This window comes from Hemitrygon akajei, chromosome 14 (genome assembly GCF_048418815.1).
Source record: "Hemitrygon akajei chromosome 14, sHemAka1.3, whole genome shotgun sequence".
Classification (NCBI taxonomy): Eukaryota; Metazoa; Chordata; class Chondrichthyes; order Myliobatiformes; family Dasyatidae; genus Hemitrygon; species Hemitrygon akajei.
This window is the reverse complement of record NC_133137.1, coordinates 101,444,875-101,466,565: the sequence shown is the minus strand read 5'-3', so window position 1 is coordinate 101,466,565 and position 21,691 is coordinate 101,444,875. Positions and strand designations below refer to the sequence as shown.

General features: G+C 39.2%; 1 protein-coding gene across 1 annotated transcript in view; it reads right to left on the bottom strand.

Moving 5' to 3' along the window:
* exoc4 (exocyst complex component 4) overlaps window positions 1-21,691 on the bottom strand; it is a 507,730-nt gene that overhangs the window by 303,151 nt on the left and 182,888 nt on the right. The window contains exon 9 of the mRNA XM_073066788.1: window positions 14,060-14,156. Coding sequence (XP_072922889.1) covers window positions 14,060-14,156 — 97 coding nt within the window. The remainder of the gene's footprint in view (window positions 1-14,059; window positions 14,157-21,691) is intronic.

Genomic DNA, 21,691 nt, shown 5'->3' with positions numbered 1-21,691 from the left:
AAGCTCCTTAGTAACTAAATTCAATATGATGGCATAGCAATTAAGCATTGCACCAGCAAACTGGAGGTCAAATCAAATCAAGTCAAAGTGTGATATTAACAAATCTGTTAATTTTGTTGGGTAGCATCAGAAAAATAAGCTGGAAAAATGGGAATGTCATAAAGAAATTTGTTCACTCATTTTCCTAACTGGAGGAGACATGACACCTTTATGCATTCAGGTCTAGATATAGTGGCAGCTGGTGACAATTGATAAGGCATAGCTTAACATGTCTAACCAAGCCAATGATTACCATGACAACAGCACTTACAGTGAAATCTTATCATCAATGTTTTTTTAATAATAGATAACAATGTTTTAAATTTACCAATAAAGGAATTACTGAATTAAGTAGCTGTGCTGCCCACATCCAAGTTTTTTTTGTAAAACTTTTAACAAGGTGGCATTATTATGTCCAGAAGGACAGTTTGTCAGAAGGGTCAACAGAGGAATCTGATTTTGATTTCACTGGCCTTAGTCTGATACTCAATGCCCTAGAAAGCTATGTTGCCTGGAGTCAGGGCATTATGCTTTGGCTCTTGGTATACTCACCCATGATAAACAGGTCAAAGGGTAAAGGGCAGACTAAGAGTGGTCCACCAGTCCCCCAGATTTGGGGGTTCAACTTAGGGTTAACAACCCCGAATTGTAAAGCAATGAAAACGTCAATGATGAATTCTTCTACATCTGAGTGTGATGGTATTTTTGAGTCTCCACCTGGGACTTGCATGACTGACAGTAGTGAAAATCAAGAGGAAGCTACTGACACGATGAAGGAAGCCCTGAATACCACTAGAGATGGAGGACCTTCATTGCTGCCCTAAACGCCAATGGCGTAACAGGCAGTAGGTAAGTATATAAGATGTCTTTGCCTACATGTTGATTCCAGACTCACAAAGTTAGGAGCCCTTGATATCCATGCTGGTGCAATATGCCAGAGTTGGAAACACTATGGAAGACAGTAAAAGAAAGGATGGATAGGCTTATTGTAAACATACAAGCTATCATATCAGGAGAAGACTTGGTACATTCCAGATGAGTCAACTCTACATCCATCACAGCCAGGGGAGCTGTCCTACATACTGTGCAAACCTACTCTACAGTCTACCCTAAATAGAAGAGTTTCTGCAGAAGCTGGAAATCCAGAACAACACACTCAAAATGTAGAGGAGCTCAGCAGGTTAGGCAGCTCAGTCCGAAACCCTTCACCGGGACTGGAAAGAGGGAAGATGCCAAAATAAAAAAGGTAGGTGGAGAGGAAGGAGGACAAGCTGAAAGGCGATAGGTGAAGCAAGGTCGGTGGGAAAGGTAGAGGACTGGAGAAGAAGCAATCTGATAGGAGGGAAGAGTGGACCATAGGAAAAAGGGAAGAAGGAGTGGTTCAAGGGAGGTGTGATGCGCAGGTGAGGAGAAGAGCTAAGAAGCCACAGTAGGTGAACGAAGAAGAAAGAAAGGAAAGGGAAAAATTACCAGAAGGAGAAACTGATGTTCATACTATCAGGTTGGAGGCTACCTAGATGGAATAAGAGGTGTTGCTCCTCCACCTTGAGAGTGGTCTCATTGTGGCAAAAGAGGACATGACGACATGTCGGAACAGGAATGGAGATAGGAATTAAAATGGTTGGCCACTAAGAAATTCTGCTTTTTTGCAGATGGAGCACAGCTAATTGACAAAGTGGTCCCCCAAATTACGTCAGATCTCACCAATGTGAGGAGACCGTATCGGGAGCACTGGATACAATAGCTGACCCCAATAGATAGGCAGCTGAAGGGTTTCCTCATCTGGAAGGACTGCTTAGTGTGCTGAATGGAAGTAAGGGAGGAGGTAAATAGGCAGGGGTAAAATTTTTCACTTGCAGCGATACGTGCTAGGACAGAGATTAATGGGGAGGAATGAATAGACAAGGGAATCATGGGGAGCGCGATCCCTGTGGAAAATGAAAAGTTTATTTTGATTATTTTTAGACAAACTTTAGTTTTCACCAACATCTATTGCTGCTAAGTATGGGAATTTGTATCCTGCAAATCAGGGATCCACCTGTAGTTCAATGAACATAAGAGACACTTGGGGACAGAGTATGGCTCCAGTCAGATCCAGATCAAATTTTCAGGTCAAGTAATTTTTACATTCAAGAAGTTGAACTTGTCATTAATAGAAAGTATCATCTAATTATCTTATAGTATTTTGGTACATTTATTTTGTAGAAATTTATGGATTATATTCAATAATACATAATTAATTACAGGGTATTTGACAACTATATTAATATATTAACATTAATTAATTATATTAATATTATATAGAAGAAAATTCCAGCTGCGCGGTAACAAAGGTTATGTGCTTGGGAGCAGTTAAGTTACTGCGGGGCCATGCACCTGTGCAAATTAGAGGTAACAGTGAATAGTTGTGTCATCTGCAAACTCACAGATGGCTTTTGAGGTGTGCCTATACACATAATCATGTGTGCAGACAGAAAAGAGCAGTGGGCTAAGCACATGTCCTTAACGTGCGCCGCTGTTGATTGTTAACAAGGAGGAGATGTTATTTCTGATCTGCATTGACTGTGTTCTCCTGATGAAGAAGTCAAGGATCCAGTTATCAGGGAAGTAAGTGGGGAGATGGGACTGATGTGATTTCTCTGAGTGACTTGATGGATTAAATGACTTCCTTTTACTTTATGAAGAAATTTAATTTTAGCAGAATTCAAAAGCTAAAAGCAAGGATGAGCTTTTGAGTTCAAAGACTATCGCAAGGCACTTGTACAAAGCAGAATAATACAGCACAGAAACGGGCCTTCTTGCCAATTTGGTCCATCATACAGCAAGTTCTCAAAGGGTTAAAGTTCAAATTTTCCTCTTATGATATAAAGGGAATCCAAAAATATTAGAAAAGAAATCTATTCATTATTAATCATGATATAACTCATTGGCAGAACAGACTCGGAAAGCCAGACGGTTTCTTCTGTTATTCAGTTCAGAAATAAACCAGCAAAATGATGAAGAGATTGAATATTTTAAAATAGGCACGTTGGTGCACTCATAATATACAACCAAAGTCACAGTGCACTTTCAGTGGCAGACAGCACAGTTTTTAAATTAATATTTGGTGAGAGACAGGAGACCATCAGGAGAGCATTAAAATATTTGGGTACAAAGGTAACAAAAACACAAGTTCAAGAAGATGCCACCTTGAAAATGACAGAAATGCTTAATGAATGATATAATAGTTAACTGTGACATAACAGAGCTTGGTGAGCTGATTCAAACACATAGGGATCCAAATAGACAAGTCAGCTATGGATCGGGACTGGGTACATTCTGTCAGAGGATTACACTGATCGATATGGATGAAGAAAGACAACAGCAGATTCTAATAGAGTGTAGATGCCTTCATGCATCAATTTAGATCAAAGGATCTGCTTTTGTGCGACATACCCTATGCAAGGAATACCAAGCACTTGGCTTTCCTTCTTCCAGTACGCCCTAAGTGCAAGAGCTTCTGTAGATGCTGGAAATCCAGAATAACACGCACAAAAAGCTGGAGGACCTCAGCAAATCAGGCAGCATCTATGGAAAGGAATAAGCAGTCAACTTTTCGGGCCAAGACCCCTCATCATGACTGTTTCTAACAAAATATTGACTCTTTATTCCTTTCCATAGATGCTGCCTGATCTGTTGATTTCCTCCAACATTTTGTGTGTGTTACTCCAGTATGTCCAGTTGGTTGGCAAATTTGCTAAATAGTCAACTAAACTCCTAAAATATCCAGAACAATAAAAATTAGATTGCCCTGCAAGCAATTATTTTGCATTAACAGCCTAACAATTAAGGAATCCTCACATCCACAGTGACACATTTAAACCCTGTAATTGCGCATAAAACTGCAAGAGTGTGCTGGTGATATATATGCTGGAAGATTCCGGCGTGTTGAGACCCAATAGCCAAATGGTGTTCAACAGCATTAAGATCAGTGGCATTTTCACCAGCAATTAAACTATGCAGTCACACAGCACAAGCCCCTGAAGCGACAGCATCTGTTCATGAAAATCTCTTGTAATAAATATCCTCCTGTTTTGGCAGCTTGCTCCCTCCCATAGATCAGCAGAGGACATAGAAACTGACAGCATGAAACATTGGGATTTGAAGAGAGTTAAGTGCTTTTACATGCTACTGCATGCAAGAAAACATTAAAAAATATAAAACATATACAGTAAATGCCAAGATTAATCTCATGTCAAGAATTATAAACCAACAGAAATGTTCAGTGGAGCCCATTTGTTGATAACATATTTGTGATTTTTATGAATAAGATATTTAAATCATTCAACAAGGGGACAGACGTATGAATTTTGATTGCTGGGATATATTATTTGTATATTAAATACACTTTCACATATGACATCCAAGGGTAATGATATCGAGAGTTTCTTGGGTACAACACTAAAATAAAATCCAAACACAGCATGATCTCATTATTGGTTTCATACCCAACCTGTTAATAAGACAATAAGATATAGGAGTTCTGTCGTAGAGTTGGCCCATCAAGTCTGCTCCGCCATTCTATCATGGCTGATTTATTTTCCCTCTCAACCCCATTTTCCTGCCTTCTCATTGCAACCTTTGATGCCCTACTAATCAAGAACTTATCAACCTCTTCCCTAAAGATACCCAATGACTTGGCCTCCACATCTGTGGCAATGAATTACACAGATACACCACCTCTAGCTAAAGAAATTCCTCCTTATCTCTGTTCTTATGGGACATCCTTGCATTTGAGGTTGTGCTTTCTGGTCCTAGACTTCCCCACTGTAGGAAACATCCTCTCCACATACACTCTTTCTTGGCCTCTCAATATTCAATAAGTTTCAATGAGATAGTTAATAATAACTATCTCTTGAACTGTTTGAAGACTGAAATTACAAAAATTGGCCCTGAGATCCTTAATGGTCAGAATGTTACCTTTATGTAGTAAGAAGGCTGTAGATAAAATACTGAGCCAAGTTAGCAACATGCAACCCTGATGTCCCACATTTGACACATATAATCATGTCCCGAAGGGTACGTGCCAAGTAAACCACATAACCATATAACAATTACAGCACAGAAACAGGCCATCTTCTAGTCCGTGCCAAACGCTTACTCTCACCTAGGCCCACCGACCTGCACTCAGCCCACAACCCTCCATTCCTTTCCCATCCATATACCTATCCAATTTTTTTTTTAAATGACAAAATCGAACCTGCTTCTACCACTTCTACTGGAAGCTCGTTCCACACAGCTACCACCCTCTGAGTAAAGAAGTTCCCCCTAGTGTTACCCCTAAACTTTTGCCCCTTAACTCTCAACTCATGTCCTCTTGTTTGAATCTCCCCTACTCTCAATGGAAAAAGCCTATCCATGTCAACTCTATCTATCCCCCTCATTTATCTATGAAAATCTATCACCCTGAAATTCATTTTTCTGCGGGCATTCTCAGCACATCTATAGAACAGTTACTATTACAGGATCAATAGAAGATCAAGTAGAGTGCAAAAGACAACAAACTATGCAAATACAAATGTAAATAAACAGTAATTAAAAATGAGAGCATGAGATAACAAGATAGAGTCCTTAAGGCCAGTCTATTGGTAGTGGGAACATCTCAATGGATGGGCAAGTGAGTTTAGTTATCCCCTTTGTTCAAGAGCCTGAAGGTTATGAGGTAGCCAGGCTCTATTTTGCCACAGAGGAATGCTTCATTACTAACACAACTTTGTTACTGTTCAAGGCAGCACAATGGAATGCAGAGTTTAACTGTGCTAATGACTGAATTTCACAACTCCTCACTCCACCAGAGGGACAATCTGCTCTGAAACTTTGGCACTAGAGTCTCCAGCTAAGGTGGGTGAGTGTAGAGCCAAAGTTGTACTGTGCACCTGATGTTGGGGGCACCGTATGGTCTGTGCAAACAAGGCCTGGAATTGTCAATTCAAGAGCACGCACTGACTTTTTACTCACTTGGGATCTCAAAAAAAAATTAGCAAATGTGGCTCGAGCAGCTAAACACATTCACATATCCTGAAGCATTTCTGCTCCCCTGTGTATCAAAGCTGATACCTTTGAATGTGCCAATGTTTTCATAGATAAATAGACTGGATTTTCTCGTTGTGATAATGACAAAACCATTAGTTTTTTCCCTACATCAGAAAGCAATTCTGATATATCAGCACACGTGCATTTTAATAAGAAGATAAGTGTGGTCCAATTTCTGTGCTGTTTTACATCCTACACCAATGCATTTCAATGAACTCAGTCATACTGACACAGCCTCAAGGTGTTTATACATTGGTCTAGCTCTAAAGCACACCGATCAAGCTTTCAGATATTTCGGAATAATATGTAGACATTCCAATCTACATTTAGCATTTGGTGAGATACTTAAAAAGGAATTAAAATTTGAATCTTTTGCTTCCTTATATGCTGTGTAAGACTTATTAATACCATAATTCATACAGTCAAGGAGTTGTACAGCAGCGAAACAGGTCTTTTGGCCACCATGAACATGTCAAACTTTTTGTCCATCCACATGAATTATTTGCAAAAGTCTTATGCGCAAATATATAGCTGGGGTGCTTAAGACTTTTGCACAGTACAGTTGGCCCTCCTTATCCACGGGGGACTGGTTCTGGGACCCCGGCGGATACCATAAAACGTGGATGCTCAAGTCGGTGGACTTTAGGAATCGGCGGAGCTCCGGACCTTATTTAAACTGTCTCAGTGCAGTGGACTTTAGGACCCGGTGGAGCTCTGGACCTTATTTAAACTGTCTCAGTGCAGTGGACTTTAGGACCCGGCGGAGCTCCAGACCTTATTTAAACTGTCTCAGTGCAGTGGACTTTAGGACCCGGTGGAGCTCTGGACCTTATTTAAACTGGCTCAGTGCAGTGGACTTTAGGACCTGGCAGAGCTCCGGACCTTATTTAAACTGTCTCAGTGCGGTGGACTTTAGGACTCGGCGGAGGCCCGGAGCTTATTTAACCTGTTTCAGTGCGGTGGAGTTTAGGACCCGGTGGAGCTTGCAACCCGCTGCCCACAGTATTTCTGTTCTGGAAAAAGATCACGATTGAAAATAAAGTGGAAATAATCAAGCGATCGGAAAGAGGTGAAACACCATCAATTTTAAAGGATAAATTGAGAATAATGGAGCATAAGAAGGCCCTGCCCCGATGAAAGCTACAATTATTACTAAGCAACGCCGTGGTTTAATTATTGAAATACATAGTTTCTTGTTTTATATGCATAGAAAGGTAAGATATATACTATATTCTAAGACAAACATTTGACTAACTGATGCTAAATAATACCGGATGTACCTGTTCTGACTTAGAAAATTCCGTTTTTTTTTAAATTTCTGATCTGTGGTAACCTATGCACATACTCCCATATACTTCAAATCATCTCTAGATTACTTATAATATCTAATACAATGTAAATGCTATGTAAATACAAAGTATGCAGATGATACTAAGGTAGGTGGCGTTGTGGATAATGAAGTAGGTTTTCAAAGTTTGCAGAGAGATTTAGGCCAGTTAGAAGAGTGGGCTGAACGATGGCAGATGGAGTTTAATGCTGATAAGTGTGAGGTGCTACATTTTGGTAGGAATAATCCAAATAGGACATACATAGTAAATGGCAGGGCATTGAAGAATGCAGTAGAACAGAGTGATCTAGGAATAATGGTGCAAAGTTGCCTGAAGGTAGAATCTCATGTGGATAGGGTGGTGAAGAAAGCTTTTGGTATGCTGGCCTTTATAAATCAGAGCATTGAGTATAGGATGTAATGTTAAAATTGTACAAGGTATTGGTTAAGGCCGGATTTGGAGTATTGTGTACAGTTCTGGTCACCGAATTATAGGAAAGATGTCAACAAAATAGAGAGAGTACAGAGAAGATTTACTTGAATGTTGCCTGGGTTTCAGCACATAAATTACAGGGAAAGATTGAACAAGTTAGGTCTTTATTCTTTGGAGCATAGAAGGTTGAGGGGGGACTTGATAGAGGTATTTAAAATTATGAGGGGGATAGATAGTGTTGACGTGGATAGGCTTTTTCCATTGAGAGTAGGGGAGATTCAAACAAGAGGACATGAGTTGAGAGTTAGGGGGCAAAAGTTTAAGGGTAACACGAGGGGGAATTTCTTTACTCAGAGAGTGGTAGCTGTGTGGAATGAGCTTCCAGTAGAAGTGGTAGAGGCAGGTTCGGTATTGTCATTTAAAGTAAAATTGGATAGGTATATGGACAGGAAAGGAATGGAGGTTTATGGGCTGAGTGCGGGTCAGTGGGACTAGGTGAGAGTAAGTGTTCGGCATGGAATAGAAGGGCCGAGATGGCCTGTTTCCGTGCTGTAATTGTTATATGGTTTATATAAATGGTTGTTATACTGTATTGTTTAGGGAATAATGACAAGAAAAAAAGTCTGTACATGCTCAAACAACAAGTGCTGGAGAGAGAACTTCCGGGTTTTCCCGATCCGTGGTTGGTTGAATCCACGCATGTGGAACTTGCAGACAAGGAGGGCCGACTGTACTGTAGTATTTTTATGTATTGCACTGTACTGCTATCACAAAGAAAACAAATTTAATGACATATGTGAGTGATGGTAAATCTGATTCTGATTTGGGCCTCCACTGTGGATTGTGAGTTGGAAGGGGTAAGGTGAGGGGAATCATGGTTGGGAAAAGGGGAAGGGAGGGGGGAGGGAGCAGGAAGCGCCAGAGAAACATTCTGTAATGATCAATAAACCAGTTGTTTGGAATCAAATGACCGTGCCTCATGTCTCAGGACTGAGTGTGCCTGCATTTGTGCCACCCCACACCACTGGCACTCCTCTGCCACCTGTCCCACAGCCCTCCCTTGGCGCTCCACCCTTGCCATTCCCAACATCCTTTCCTCCCACCAAATTTACAAAACTTTACAACACTCTTGCACAGTATTTTAATCCAATTGGTTGCAACAGGTCCATATGCTTTCAAGCTCAGTCTATTTCAATGTCTACATGAAAATCTTTTAAAGTCTGAAGTGTTAGTCTGCTTCTCTAATACTTTGTATTTTAGGATAAATTGTTCCAGTCAATTACATACTTAGACTAAGTGGCCACTTTATTAGGTACCTCCTGTACTTATACTGTAGCCACTGAGTGTTTGTTCGTGGTTTGCTGCTGTGGCCCATCCACTTCAAAGTTCGACATGTTGTGTGTTCAGAGAACACCTCTTCTGCACACTATTGTTGTAATGTCTGGTTATTTGAGCAATTGCACCTTCCTGTCACCTTGAATCAGTATGGCCACTCTCCTCTAGCTTCTCTCATTAACAATATGTTCTTCACCACAGAATTGCCACTCACTGGATGTTTTTTGTTTCTCATACCATTCTCTGTAAACTCTAGAGACTGTTGTATATGAAAACCCCAGGAGATCAGCAGCTTCTGAGATACTCAAACCACTCCATCTATGACCAAAAATGATTCCTCAGTCAAAGATCACATTCCTTCCCCATTCTGATGTTTGGTCTGAACAACAGTTGAACCTCCTGACCACGTCTGCATGCTTCTATACATTGAGTTGCTGCCACATGATTGGCCGATTAGATATTTGCATCATCAAGCAGTTACTCAGGTGTACCTAATAAAATGACCACTGAGTAGTACAATAAACCACATGGAAAAGTTTATAATGCTACATTATTTTTGGTTGTCCTCATTACCTTCAGCAGTTCCCTAATTCATTTCTATTGCATACTGTTGGCAATATCAACACATCTATCACAATGAGATTTGTCTTCTCTCATGTCCTTCTTGTCAGCTTCAGCTTTTCGAAACACAGTTGAAAATACAGCTGCCTATTCTGAACAGCTTCTCATCTGAGAATCCGTGACAGATGCTGACTCAACCATCACTCAATGCATTGAATTTAAAATCCACAATCTTGACTGTAATTCCTTCAGTGATTTCACACTGTCTCATTGCTGCCTTCAGATGAATACGTTATTATGAGGCTGTTAACAAAGGTCACACTCTTGAAGTCACCAATATTCTAGCCAAGTAAGGAGGATCCAAAACAGATAATCAAAGGTGATTTTAATAATTGAACCCATCAGCTACAATATCACTGACCGAATGTTTGATGTTTAGGTTACAAATACCTGTATAAATCATTTCAACTATAAATTAGGTCTAATTGGTGTGATTTATAATTGGGGTATAGGAGTCAAGAATTGATTAACCAGGGGCTCATAACTAAATAATTTCTGTCTTTTTTATTTATTAAACAATAAAGTCATTATTTTTTACTCAGTTACTGTAATGAAGGGATAATGAAAGTAAATTTAATGTGAAATGTTATCTTTCTTATTGCTAATATAAATACATTACATTTTAGGCATCATAAGAATAAAATAAGGTGCAATTAAAGGCAAGGTTAACTTGGAAAGGTGGCTCATTAATTTAGTTTTTGATGACAAAAAATTGCCCAAGTAACAAATAAAGTCAAAATATACTGAAAACAGATGATGCACCTTTTATCAGCTGATCTCCTCAGATTCAATCCTCATGGTCTGTTGCTCTACAATACACCACAAGACTCTTTTGGAACATTTTAAGGGTGAAAATTACAGAATTTTAGAGGACGTAGAGACATTAACAGTATTTATATTTAACGTATTAAATTATTTGCAATTGAAAGTTGGCCAGAGCTGAATTGCAAAAATATAAACATGCAAATTAGTATCAGGAGTAGACCACTCAGCCAATCAACTCCAGGCTTCAAATAAGATCATGGCTAAAATGTTGGCAATAACTCTGCAATCCTGTCTACCTGCAGCAACTTTTCATCTTGCTTGTCAAGTGTCTGTCTCTGCCTTAAAAATATTGAAAGACCACTTCCACAACCCTTTGAAGAAGAAAGTTTGAAAGAGAAAAACCTGAGAGAAAAACACTTCGCCTCATCTCTGTTTTAAATGGGTAACTGACTGTTTTTAAACAGGAACCACAGCGATCAACGATCGGGGTTTGATTCTTGCTGCTGTCTGTAAGGAGTTTGCATGTTCTCCCTTTGACCACGTGGGTTTCCTCCGGGTGCTCAGTTTCCTCCCACATTCCAAAGACGTATGGTTAGGGTTGGGGTTAGTAGGTTGTGGGAATGATATGTTATGCCGGAAGCATGACGACACCTGCAAATTCTCCTCATTCGACTCATCAGGACCATTTTGGGCCAATTAAGCAGCTGCTCCAATTAGCCAAAGTTACACAGAAAGTTAAAAACATATAAAAATGCCAAACTATCAGTTAACTGAGTAACAAATTATGTATTTAAATGAACAAATCAGAACACCATCAATACTACTACCATACTATAAAACTGTGTATTAGTTGCTAATAGCTATTGATGGAGGATATCACAATTTTAGATAGATTGTAAATTAACAAGATCAGCGCAGACCCCTCGTGCAGATAATGGACTGCCTTCATACAAGGCTATTGACAAAACTGTTCCCTCTAAGCACAGTGTAGTGTCTCACAGCCACACAAGTGCATATGTCTGACCCTAGTTAGAAACTGTTTGACAACAGTCTCTTGCCCAACTAAGTAGCATATTGTCCCAAATAAGCAAAGGGGATCCTGGCTATTTTTTCAATTAGTTTTTGCTCTTTAAGAGTTGTCCCAAATAAGCAGTTGCCCCAATGCCTGAGAGCCCAGTCAACTGATATCCACTGTATACTATCCTCTGCATTATTAAAACTTAAGCATCTTTTTGATACGAAATAAAAGAATAACGCAGACCTGGACATATAATGCTGAATGTGTATTGCTTAACTCTATTATACAGAAATAATGTTAAGTAAAAGTGTCTTATATGTAAAAACACTGCTTCCAATGGAAACCTGCAAGGGATAGATATCAATACATTTTATGTATAGTAACTTTTTATTCTGCATTTTGAATGAATGTTGTAAAAAACAGTGAGTGTCCGTTTTAAAGGACATTTGGAATGATTTAAAGTTAGTATAAGCATTATCTTAATAAAGGTATAACTTATAAAAAAACATGTTTCACTATCTTGTCTTGTGCTTTGCCTATTTCAAATTGAAGCTGAATGCTGAGTAAATACTGAATGTACATTATTTATCCTGTTTACCTTCCAATGCACTGCCTCTCACTGTAGCACTGATAACATAATGAAATATATAATATCAGTACCTTGAGCATCACTCAAACCATTAAGATAAAACAACTATCAACACAAAAGAATAAAGCATAACTTATATCTGTATGTATACATAATTGGTCACTTACAGCCCCTTAATGCCACTTAATGCAAATTGACTTTGTAAACATGCTGCAGTATAATTTCACCCTCCTGCTGAATGTTCTACTACAGTGCCTCATTATTTCACTTTCCAGCTCTTCAATCTATCATAGAAAGAAACTCCCCTGTTCCAAACAAAATTCACTCTCTTCTTCTCAAATTGCTTGAAGCTGTGTGGCTAATTATAATTAATAAAAATATACAGAATATATCAAAATAATAACAGTATGCATAATTCCAAAGGAAGATTTAAGTACATCAATCTGCATAGCCTTGTCAAATTCTCTCACACTCCCTCCACCCCCACAGCCTTGCTATGTTTGTGTGTTTAGCTGGTGCTCTACAATCCAACGTGATTGATATCCTGATTGAATTCAGTCTGCTGAGCATTTGTTTCCAAGTACAATATGTTTGCCACCTGTGGTATTCCCAGGTGGTCTGCACGTGGTCTTGACTTCTGTGTGTAAAGTTTCAAACTATTCACATTTGATCTTTCTCAGGGAAAGGAATAAATGGTTTATCTTAAACTCAGGTAATTTTTCCTCTTTTTTTTGGAATAATCATGGAAACCATTACTAAGAATTTATTTTTCCAGCTAATATGCAAGGACATCATTTGTATCAATCAAGAGCAGAGAAAGGGTTGCAGTCAACAAAAAAATATTAAAAATATGCATTATAAACAATACTTAAGTCAACTATTAGTCTTGTATCTTCTACATGCACTTTTCTGAGTGGTGTGTGTTGGAACTATACTTTTGTAACTGTTGGAAAATGAACTCAAATCCAGCTCAGAACAGCTGGCACAGAACAAACCTCCACTTTGCGGCAATTATTAAGCATCCATACTGAAGCAAATTATGGCACTTTAAATTCATTATTCAATTGGCATGAGGCTTCCAACATTGTTGGTTTTAATTCACGATTAATTAGCCTTAGCTGAACTATTTTCTTCAGACATTTCATAAGGATAGGACAGAAAATTAAATAACAAATGGACATGGAAAATTGATGTCTATTTTTGGGCATTAGAGGTCTAAGGGGAGGTCTAAGCGCCAGTAGGAAAGATAGTTAATAATTATACATAAGCGTATGTGCTTCAGAGCTTGATTTAAAAACAATAATAGCTTGATTGTACAGAACACAAACGTGCTCATTCCATGCTATCACTTGCAGCTCTGCAAATTGGTTGGATTTTGAGATTTCCATACACATTGAGTTCCTGCTCTTAGCTGGAATGCCTGGAGATATTTTGAATGGAGTCAATAATGAGCTGGAAACCATGAACTCCTTTGGTTAGCTATCAAACTTGTGGGATTTTATGTTGTAGGCAAGTAAAAGCCATAGGCCATTTCAAAGAAAATAAGGTTTTATAATGAGAAAATCTTGTAGAGGATTGAACACCTGTTTTCTCAGCAATGTTGAATTTAATTTTAATAGTTATCAAAGACAAAATTAGAAACATCGAATTTCAGAGACAACATAATATTATAAATCAAGATTCTATTGGGTGGAGTTAAATAAATGAAAACCATTTTCAAATGTCAAAAAATTGTAAGCAATAGCAAAACAATTAGAAAAAATTGATTAGAGAACATCAATTGAAAATAATGTCTGCACCAATACAACTTCTGGCAACATTTCCATCAGCTAATATCTTGTCTTTTGATTTAGACAATACCTTAATAATGGATGAAAGATAACTGTGATGTTCCGAGCACCGGGTTTACAAACAAACTTTGTGCCACCTCCTTCAATTAGATTGTCATCAGCCCCACCTAAAAAGAAATAGATTAAAACTGGTATCAAATATTTGGATTCTCAAGTTACTTTAAAGGGGTACAGTGAACGGTGAATATTGTTATATAACCAGTAAATTTGATCTTAACTGAATACATTTTGGACTGAAAGTCTCAGTGTTAGTCATAAGTCCTGCACAATGATGTTACAAGCACAATTGCTTACAAAATGCCACTTACAAAGGTTATGGAGCAATTTTGGACTAAGGACCATTGATGCAAGAAAATCAATTGATGTTAGGATTTGCAATATAGTGCAAAACATATTGCATGGTCACAATAGCACATTTTTAGTTTGACGTGTGCATTTACTTCAATGACACAAAGGATGTTTCAAACTTTGAGCTGTTTCATCAAAGCTTTTTGTGGAACATAAATGCTCATGATGAAGAATGAAAGCATTGGCTTGGATATAGGATTAACAGGATAAGGAGAGTTGCCATATTTGTTTTGTTTTCTGGGTGGTAATACCATCAAGTTTGCAAATGACGCAACAGTGATAGGCCTCATTAGCAACAATGACAAGACGATGTGCGGAGAGGAGGTAGGGGGCGGCTTGTAGAGTGGTGTGGTCGTAACAGCTTGAGTCTCAACGTGGATGATTGCGGACCTTAGGAAGATACAGGCTGACTACTCCTCACTGCACATAACTGGCTCCTCCATGCAGAGAGTTAGGAGCACCGAATTTCTGGGAGTGCACAAAATGGATCATCACACTTGGTCCTTCAACACCAGCTTCTTAGTCAAGAAAGTACAGCAGCGTCTCCACTTTCTGAGAATTTGGAGGTGAGTGAGGTTCATTCCACCCCCTTCACATTCTAACCAACTTTTACAGCAACACCATTGAGAGTCTCCTGACCAGCCGTATCACTGTCTGGTCTGGGCATTGCAAGGTTTTGGACTGCAAGACCCTTCAAAGGATTGCAAGGACTGGTGAGAGGATCATCGTGGTCTCTCTTCCACCCATCAGAGATATTTATCAGAAGCCCTGTTTACACAGGGCCTTTTGCATTGTCAAGAATCCCTGTCATCTGTCCTAAAGTCTCTTTAACTAATGATGATAAGTTATCCAGTGTCTGCAGCCAAAAACTGTTGTTCGAAACTCACTTAAGAAGCTAAAATAAAAGTGAGAAGTTAAACAGCAGTGTTCTGTTATCTGGTCTTGCAGGAGAAAACAATTTGGAATCAGCCTCTGCAGAAAATCAAAAGCAACCTCTAAACTAATTATAAACAACAGAAAATATGCATATGCTGGAATTCCAAGCAACACTCACAAAATGCTGGAGGAACTCAGCAGGCCAAGCAGCATCTATGGAAAAAAGTACAAGCCAAAGGGTCTCTGGCAGAAACATAGGCTGTACTTTTTTCTATAGATGCTGCTTGGCCTGCTGAGTTCCTCCAGCATTTTGTGTGTGTTGCTCTTGTTATGTACCCCGTAACTGGGTTTACAGACCAGCAGAAATAGAAGAATCCGTTGGAGTCTGGTGGTACCGAAAACTAAAGGTGTTTATTAGTAAACTACACAATACAGTATCAAAAATGCAAATATACATATAAAACAGGTTAGCAATAATAAACACAGAAGTGTAGGAATAATAAGCAATAATAAGAAACAAACTCTATCGATGTCTAGGGGTAAATGAATTGTCATTGAAGAATATAAAGTTCAGTTCAGTTCATGTGTGCTGAGGTAGTTGCGGTTGTGTTGCAATCGTTGGAGAGAGAGAGAGAGAGAGCGAGCAAGAGATTGAGCAGCTGCAGCCAGCAAACCTTCTGTTGTATTCTGATTCCATCGTACCGTTGTGGTCATTCGGTTATGACCCCTCCGTCCTCAGCTAGACCATTCTTCTGTGGTGGACTCGTCACTCTGGCATGAGTGGACTCACACACAAGTCCCCACCGGTCCTACCGTCACACTGTGAGCTTTATTGACCGATCTCCTGATTCGGTCCTCGAAGCCCCCACCTTCCTGTGGGTGCACAACACTTGGTCAGTGTCCACTGGTGTGTCTGAGGGGTGTCTCCCCACACCTGTCTTTTATCCCCACTGACGGGGTATCAGCCATCCATCAACCCAAAATGACCATGTCCATCAACCTAGGCCACTCCTGCTGTCTCCTTAGGAATGTTAACGAGCAAAGTAACGTCCTTGCAGTGAAAGGTAAACAATCCAGGAAGAAGCCATAATACATAAACCAAATCTCTCTCTCTCTCCCTCTTATCTGTAGCAGATGTCCCTGCCTCTGTGCTTCATCTCTCTCTCTCAGTAGCAGCATAGCAACAGCAATAGTTCATAGTTCTCGGGGGGGGGGGGGGGGAATGGTTAACTCTTCACCCCATTTCCATCAGGTCTGTTCAGCACTCATAACACTCTGAACTCATTATCTGACCCTAATGCTTAGGACAGATGTTTGACAAGAACATTTTTGCTCATATTTACATGAACAGCATTAGGTAAAGAACTTTCTGAGACGATTGTCAGTTTAGCAGAAAATTGATAGTAATTATTGTCAATGCAGGGCCACATGAAAATTTGAAAATGAATCAGATTCATTCTGTTACTTTGTAAAAATACATCTTTCTCCTGTTTAAAAGCTCTATTTCATTTGTGACTTACCTTCATACATAGACAGCTGTATCTATCTTAACCAAAGATTTGATGAGGTTTTGCAAAAGAGAAAAGTTGAATGGTGAAGCTGTATAATGGCATAATTGCAAGGTATACTGCAACATCTTGGCTGAAGGTATGGCTATTTCTGGACAACAGGCTTCTGAATTTTATATATACCAAAATTCCAAGTTCAAAGTTCAAAGTAAATTTACTGGTGCAGATCAAAAAGTATTTTATAATTTTCTACACTTCATTACTTTGGAGGGTTCCTTGGGAGAATAATCAGGCCAAACTTGCATACAACCAAGATTCTTGCCACATTAACATCAGAATTATATGTACAAATTTCTAATCTGTTGATTTTCCTCCACCCCAATACATTACTGTGCAAATGTCTTAGGCACATATATAAAGGGTGCCTAAGGGTGCACAGTACTGTAGTAATTTTATGCATTGCACTGTACTGCTGTCACAAAAAAAAACAAGTTTCATGACATGCAGTATGTGAGTGATGATAAAGCTGATTCTGATTTGGGTCTCTATTGTGGACTGAGATTGGGAAGGAAACAGGGAGAGGGGAGGGAGTAGGAAGCACCAGAGAGACACCTGTAAAGATCATCAAAATGCCCTTTCCTGGTGTCTCAGGGCTGGGTGTGTCAGCACCTGTGCCACCACTCTCTCCCAATCTCTACCACTCCTTCTCTGTCACCTGTCCCACCCTTGTCATTCCCAGCATCCTTTTCTCCCACCAGATTTACAAGCTCACTCTCAGCTCCATACTGATAAATGTAGCACTGTGTAAAAGTCTTAGGCACCCTAGCTATATGTATGTGTGCCTAAGACTTCTGCATAGTACTGTATTTTTCTGTGGTTCTCCCCAGAAGACATATCGTGTTGAAATCTGGTTCCACAGCTATCAGCCAGACTGTGGTACCTTGTTCAAATGAGCACATTTATCATATTTCAGCTATCAATCACAGCGAGGTCATCCGACTGGAGGGTACAATCTTATTAAACCTAAGGACTTTCCAAACATTCACATGAACATACTCTCTACCTGCGGCGAGTGCAAAGTTATTAGACTAGAAAACATACTAAAGCTGTCCGTTCCTATCCGGAAACACTAAGGACAATTCTGGTGCTCAGTTTGGCTTTGTTGAAATCAATTTCTTAATGTGATTTTGTTTGCTTTTCCAAAGTAGCAGACCAGGTGATGAGGAATCTTCTGTTGTATTTCTTGTACCTTAGTTTTCATTTGTATTATGAACAAATTCAATCAGAATCAGAAAATCTTTACCAACTCTATTAAAGATAATGAACGTCATTATTTATAAGATGATTTCTTTTGTAACAAATATTTTGGGAGTTTAGATTCTTAGATTTATAGTTATACCAACTATGTTTGTAGATTTTGAAGATTTACTAAATGATGTTAATTGTTCAACTGAACAGAAATGTATGATTCTAATTAAAAATTAGGGGACTGTATTATGCAAAGTTAACAGAATTCAGTAGCCCTGCTCATTATCTGATTGTTCTCAAAATACTTTATATATGTCACCTTTAAGAGCAAAATTAATCATGAAGCCTAAAAGCAAAGATTTTGATTTGGCTATTAATTGTGATCACCTTAACTTTGTTGACACAACCATGGAGCAGATTATTTCCTTTGCATGTACCACAATAATATCGGAAGGTGGTAACTTATTCTGTGTGACTTAATGAGGTAGAAACAATGAAATAGTAATGAGGTAACTCAGTAGTGTGCCTCACTGATGTCCAAGAGTCTTCTTGTCTTCAAATTGCTTTATCACCCAGAAACTACTCTTTGGTCTGGCACAGATATTATCTGTTGCAATGTGTGTGAACGAGCATTAATTGGATCACAGTAACTCAGTTTGAGGCCATTAAGTCATAAGACTCACACCAGTTAAAGCACAAACTTCACCCAAGTATATCAATGGGGTATCTAAGAAGTGTTGCAGTGTTTGAGAGTAGAATTAAGATCAAGTTTGTGATCTCTGGAGGATAAAAAATATCCTGCTGCTTTTTTTTTGGTGGGTGGGGGACTTGGAACCTTGGCCAAAATTTATTCCTCAACCGACATCAATGAAGCAGGCTACATAGTAACTACCACATTTCTTTTTGAGAGACTGCATTGTGTTGATATTGGTATTGCATTGCAGCAAGGGCTTGGTGAAATTGTTAATGTGATAAATACACAAGTCTCTCTCTTTGATTTGTGTGGTCTGTAGGTACAGTTGCAATTCTCTATTAAAATTTAGAACAGGCACTTTACCAATATATTGCCCTTATGAGCTAGCATAAAAATCTTTAACTGGTGACTTAGCTGCCTCCACAATAATGCTACACAAAGTTTATTTGAGGCCAAGTACCTCCACAGAGAAGGCGATGAAATTCACAAACACCACCAGGCACCAGTTAGATATCAGCACTCCTCGAGGAGTCTGTGCGCACATATGTGCTTTCTTCACACACTGTGATAATAAGGTAAACAGAAATGTCCTGTTCTGTCCAAGCTCCACTTTAAATGACATAGTCAGCTGCTTCATCCTAATTAAACCAGGAAGAATTCTTTCTCAAACAGAATATCTTACAGCAATGGTATACATCTTTTATGGCTTGAAAGCAATTTGCACAGTAACTACCTGGAAACAAGAACCAATAAAAGCTTAGACAACACAGCATCAGAATGACAGGATCAACTAATGAAGCAAGGGAAGGCATATTAATATCCATACAGGTTTTGAAAGAGAAATGAGAGGGACATGGATCATGAAAAAGTAGAAAATAAACAAATGAAAATTAAGTTGAAGAAACAAAAAAGTAACATTTGATTCTGGCATTTAGATAGATAGATAGATAGATAGATACTTTATTCATCCCCATGGGGAAATTCAACTTTTTTCCAATGTCCCATACACTTGTTGTAGCAAAACTAATTACATACAATACTTAACTCAGTAAAAAATATGATATGCATCTAAATCACTATCTCAAAAAGCATTAATAATAGCTTTTAAAAAGTTCTTAAGTCCTGGCGGTAGAATTGTAAAGCCTAATGGCATTGGGGAGTATTGACCTCTTCATCCTGTCTGAGGAGCATTGCATCGATAGTAACCTGTCGCTGAAACTGCTTCTCTGTCTCTGGATGGTGCTATGTAGAGGATGTTCAGAGTTATCCATAATTGACCGTAGCCTACTCAGCGCCCTTCGCTCAGCTACCGATGTTAAACTCTCCAGTACTTTGCCCACGACAGAGCCCGCCTTCCTTATCAGCTTATTAAGACGTGAGGCGTCCCTCTTCTTAATGCTTCCTCCCCAACACGCCACCACAAAGAAGAGGGCGCTCTCCACAACTGACCTATAGAACATCTTCAGCAACTCACTACAGACATTGAATGACGCCAACCTTCTAAGGTTTTATTTCAGCATGATCTTGAAAGATTTTTGGTCTGTACAATAACATGTCCAGCATCTTGTGATTATTATAATTGTTACAGTGGCATGCAAAGTTTGGGCACCCCCGGTCAAAATTTCTATTACTGTGAATGGCTAAGTGAGTAAAAGATGACCTGATTTCCAAAAGGCACAAAGTTAAAGATGACCCATTTCTTTTAATATTTTAAGTAAGATTACTTTTTTTATTTCCATCTTTTACAGTTTCAAAATAACAAAAAAGTAAAAGGACCTGAAGCAAAAGTTCGGGCACCCGGCATGCTCAGTACTTAGTAGCACCCCCTTTGGCAAGTGTCACAGCTTGTAAACACTTTCTGTAGCCAGCTAAGAGTCTTTCAATTCTTGTTTGTGGGATTTTCACCCATCCTTCCTAGCAAAAGGCTTCTAGTTTTGTGAGATTCTTGGACCGTCTTGCATGCACTGCTCTTTTGAGGTCTTGCCACAGATTTTCGATGATGTTTAGGTCGGGGGACTGTGAGGGCCATGGCAAAACCTTCAGCTTGCGCCTCTTGAGGTAGTCCATTGTGGATTTTGAGGTGTGTTTGGGATCATTATCCTGTTGTAGAAGCCATCCTCTTTTCATCTTCACCTTTTTTTTAAACAGACGGTGTGATGTTTGCTTCCAGAATTTGTTGGTATTTAATTAAATTCATTATTCCCTCTACCAGTGAAATGTTCCACGTGCCACTGGCTGCAACACAAGCTCAAAGCATGATCGATCCACCCCCGTGCTTAACAGTTGGAGAGGTGTTCTTTTCATGAAATTCTGCACACTTTTTTTCTCCAAACATACCTTTGCTCATTGCAGCCAAAAAGTTCCATTTTAACTTCATCAGTCCACAGGACTTGTTTCCAAAATGCATCAGGCTTGTTTAGATGCTCCTTTGCAAACTTCTGATGCTGAATTTTGTGGTGAGGATGCAGGAAAGGTTTTCTTCTGATAACTCTTGCATGAAGGTCATACTTGTGCAGGTGTCGCTGCACAGTAGAACAGTGCACCACCACTCCAGAGTCTGATAAATCTTCCTGAAGGTCTTTTGCAGTCAAACGGGGATTTTGATTTGCCTTTCTAGCAATCCTACAAGCAGTTCTCTCAGAAAGTTTTCTTGGTCTTCCAGACCTCAACTTGACCTCCACCATTCCTGTTAACTGCCATTTCTTAATTACATTACGAACTGAGGAAATGGCTACCTGAAAATGCTTTGTTATCTTCTTATAGCCTTCTCCTGCTCTGTGGGCATCATTTATTTTAATTTTCAGAGTGCTAGGCAGCTGCTTAGAGGAGCCCATGGCTGCTGATTGTTGGGACAAGGTTTGAGGAGTCAGAGTATTTATTAAGCTTTAAAATTTGCATCACCTGGCCTTTCCTAAAGATGATTGTGAACAAGCCATAGCCCTAACAAGCTAGTGAAGGTCTGAGACCT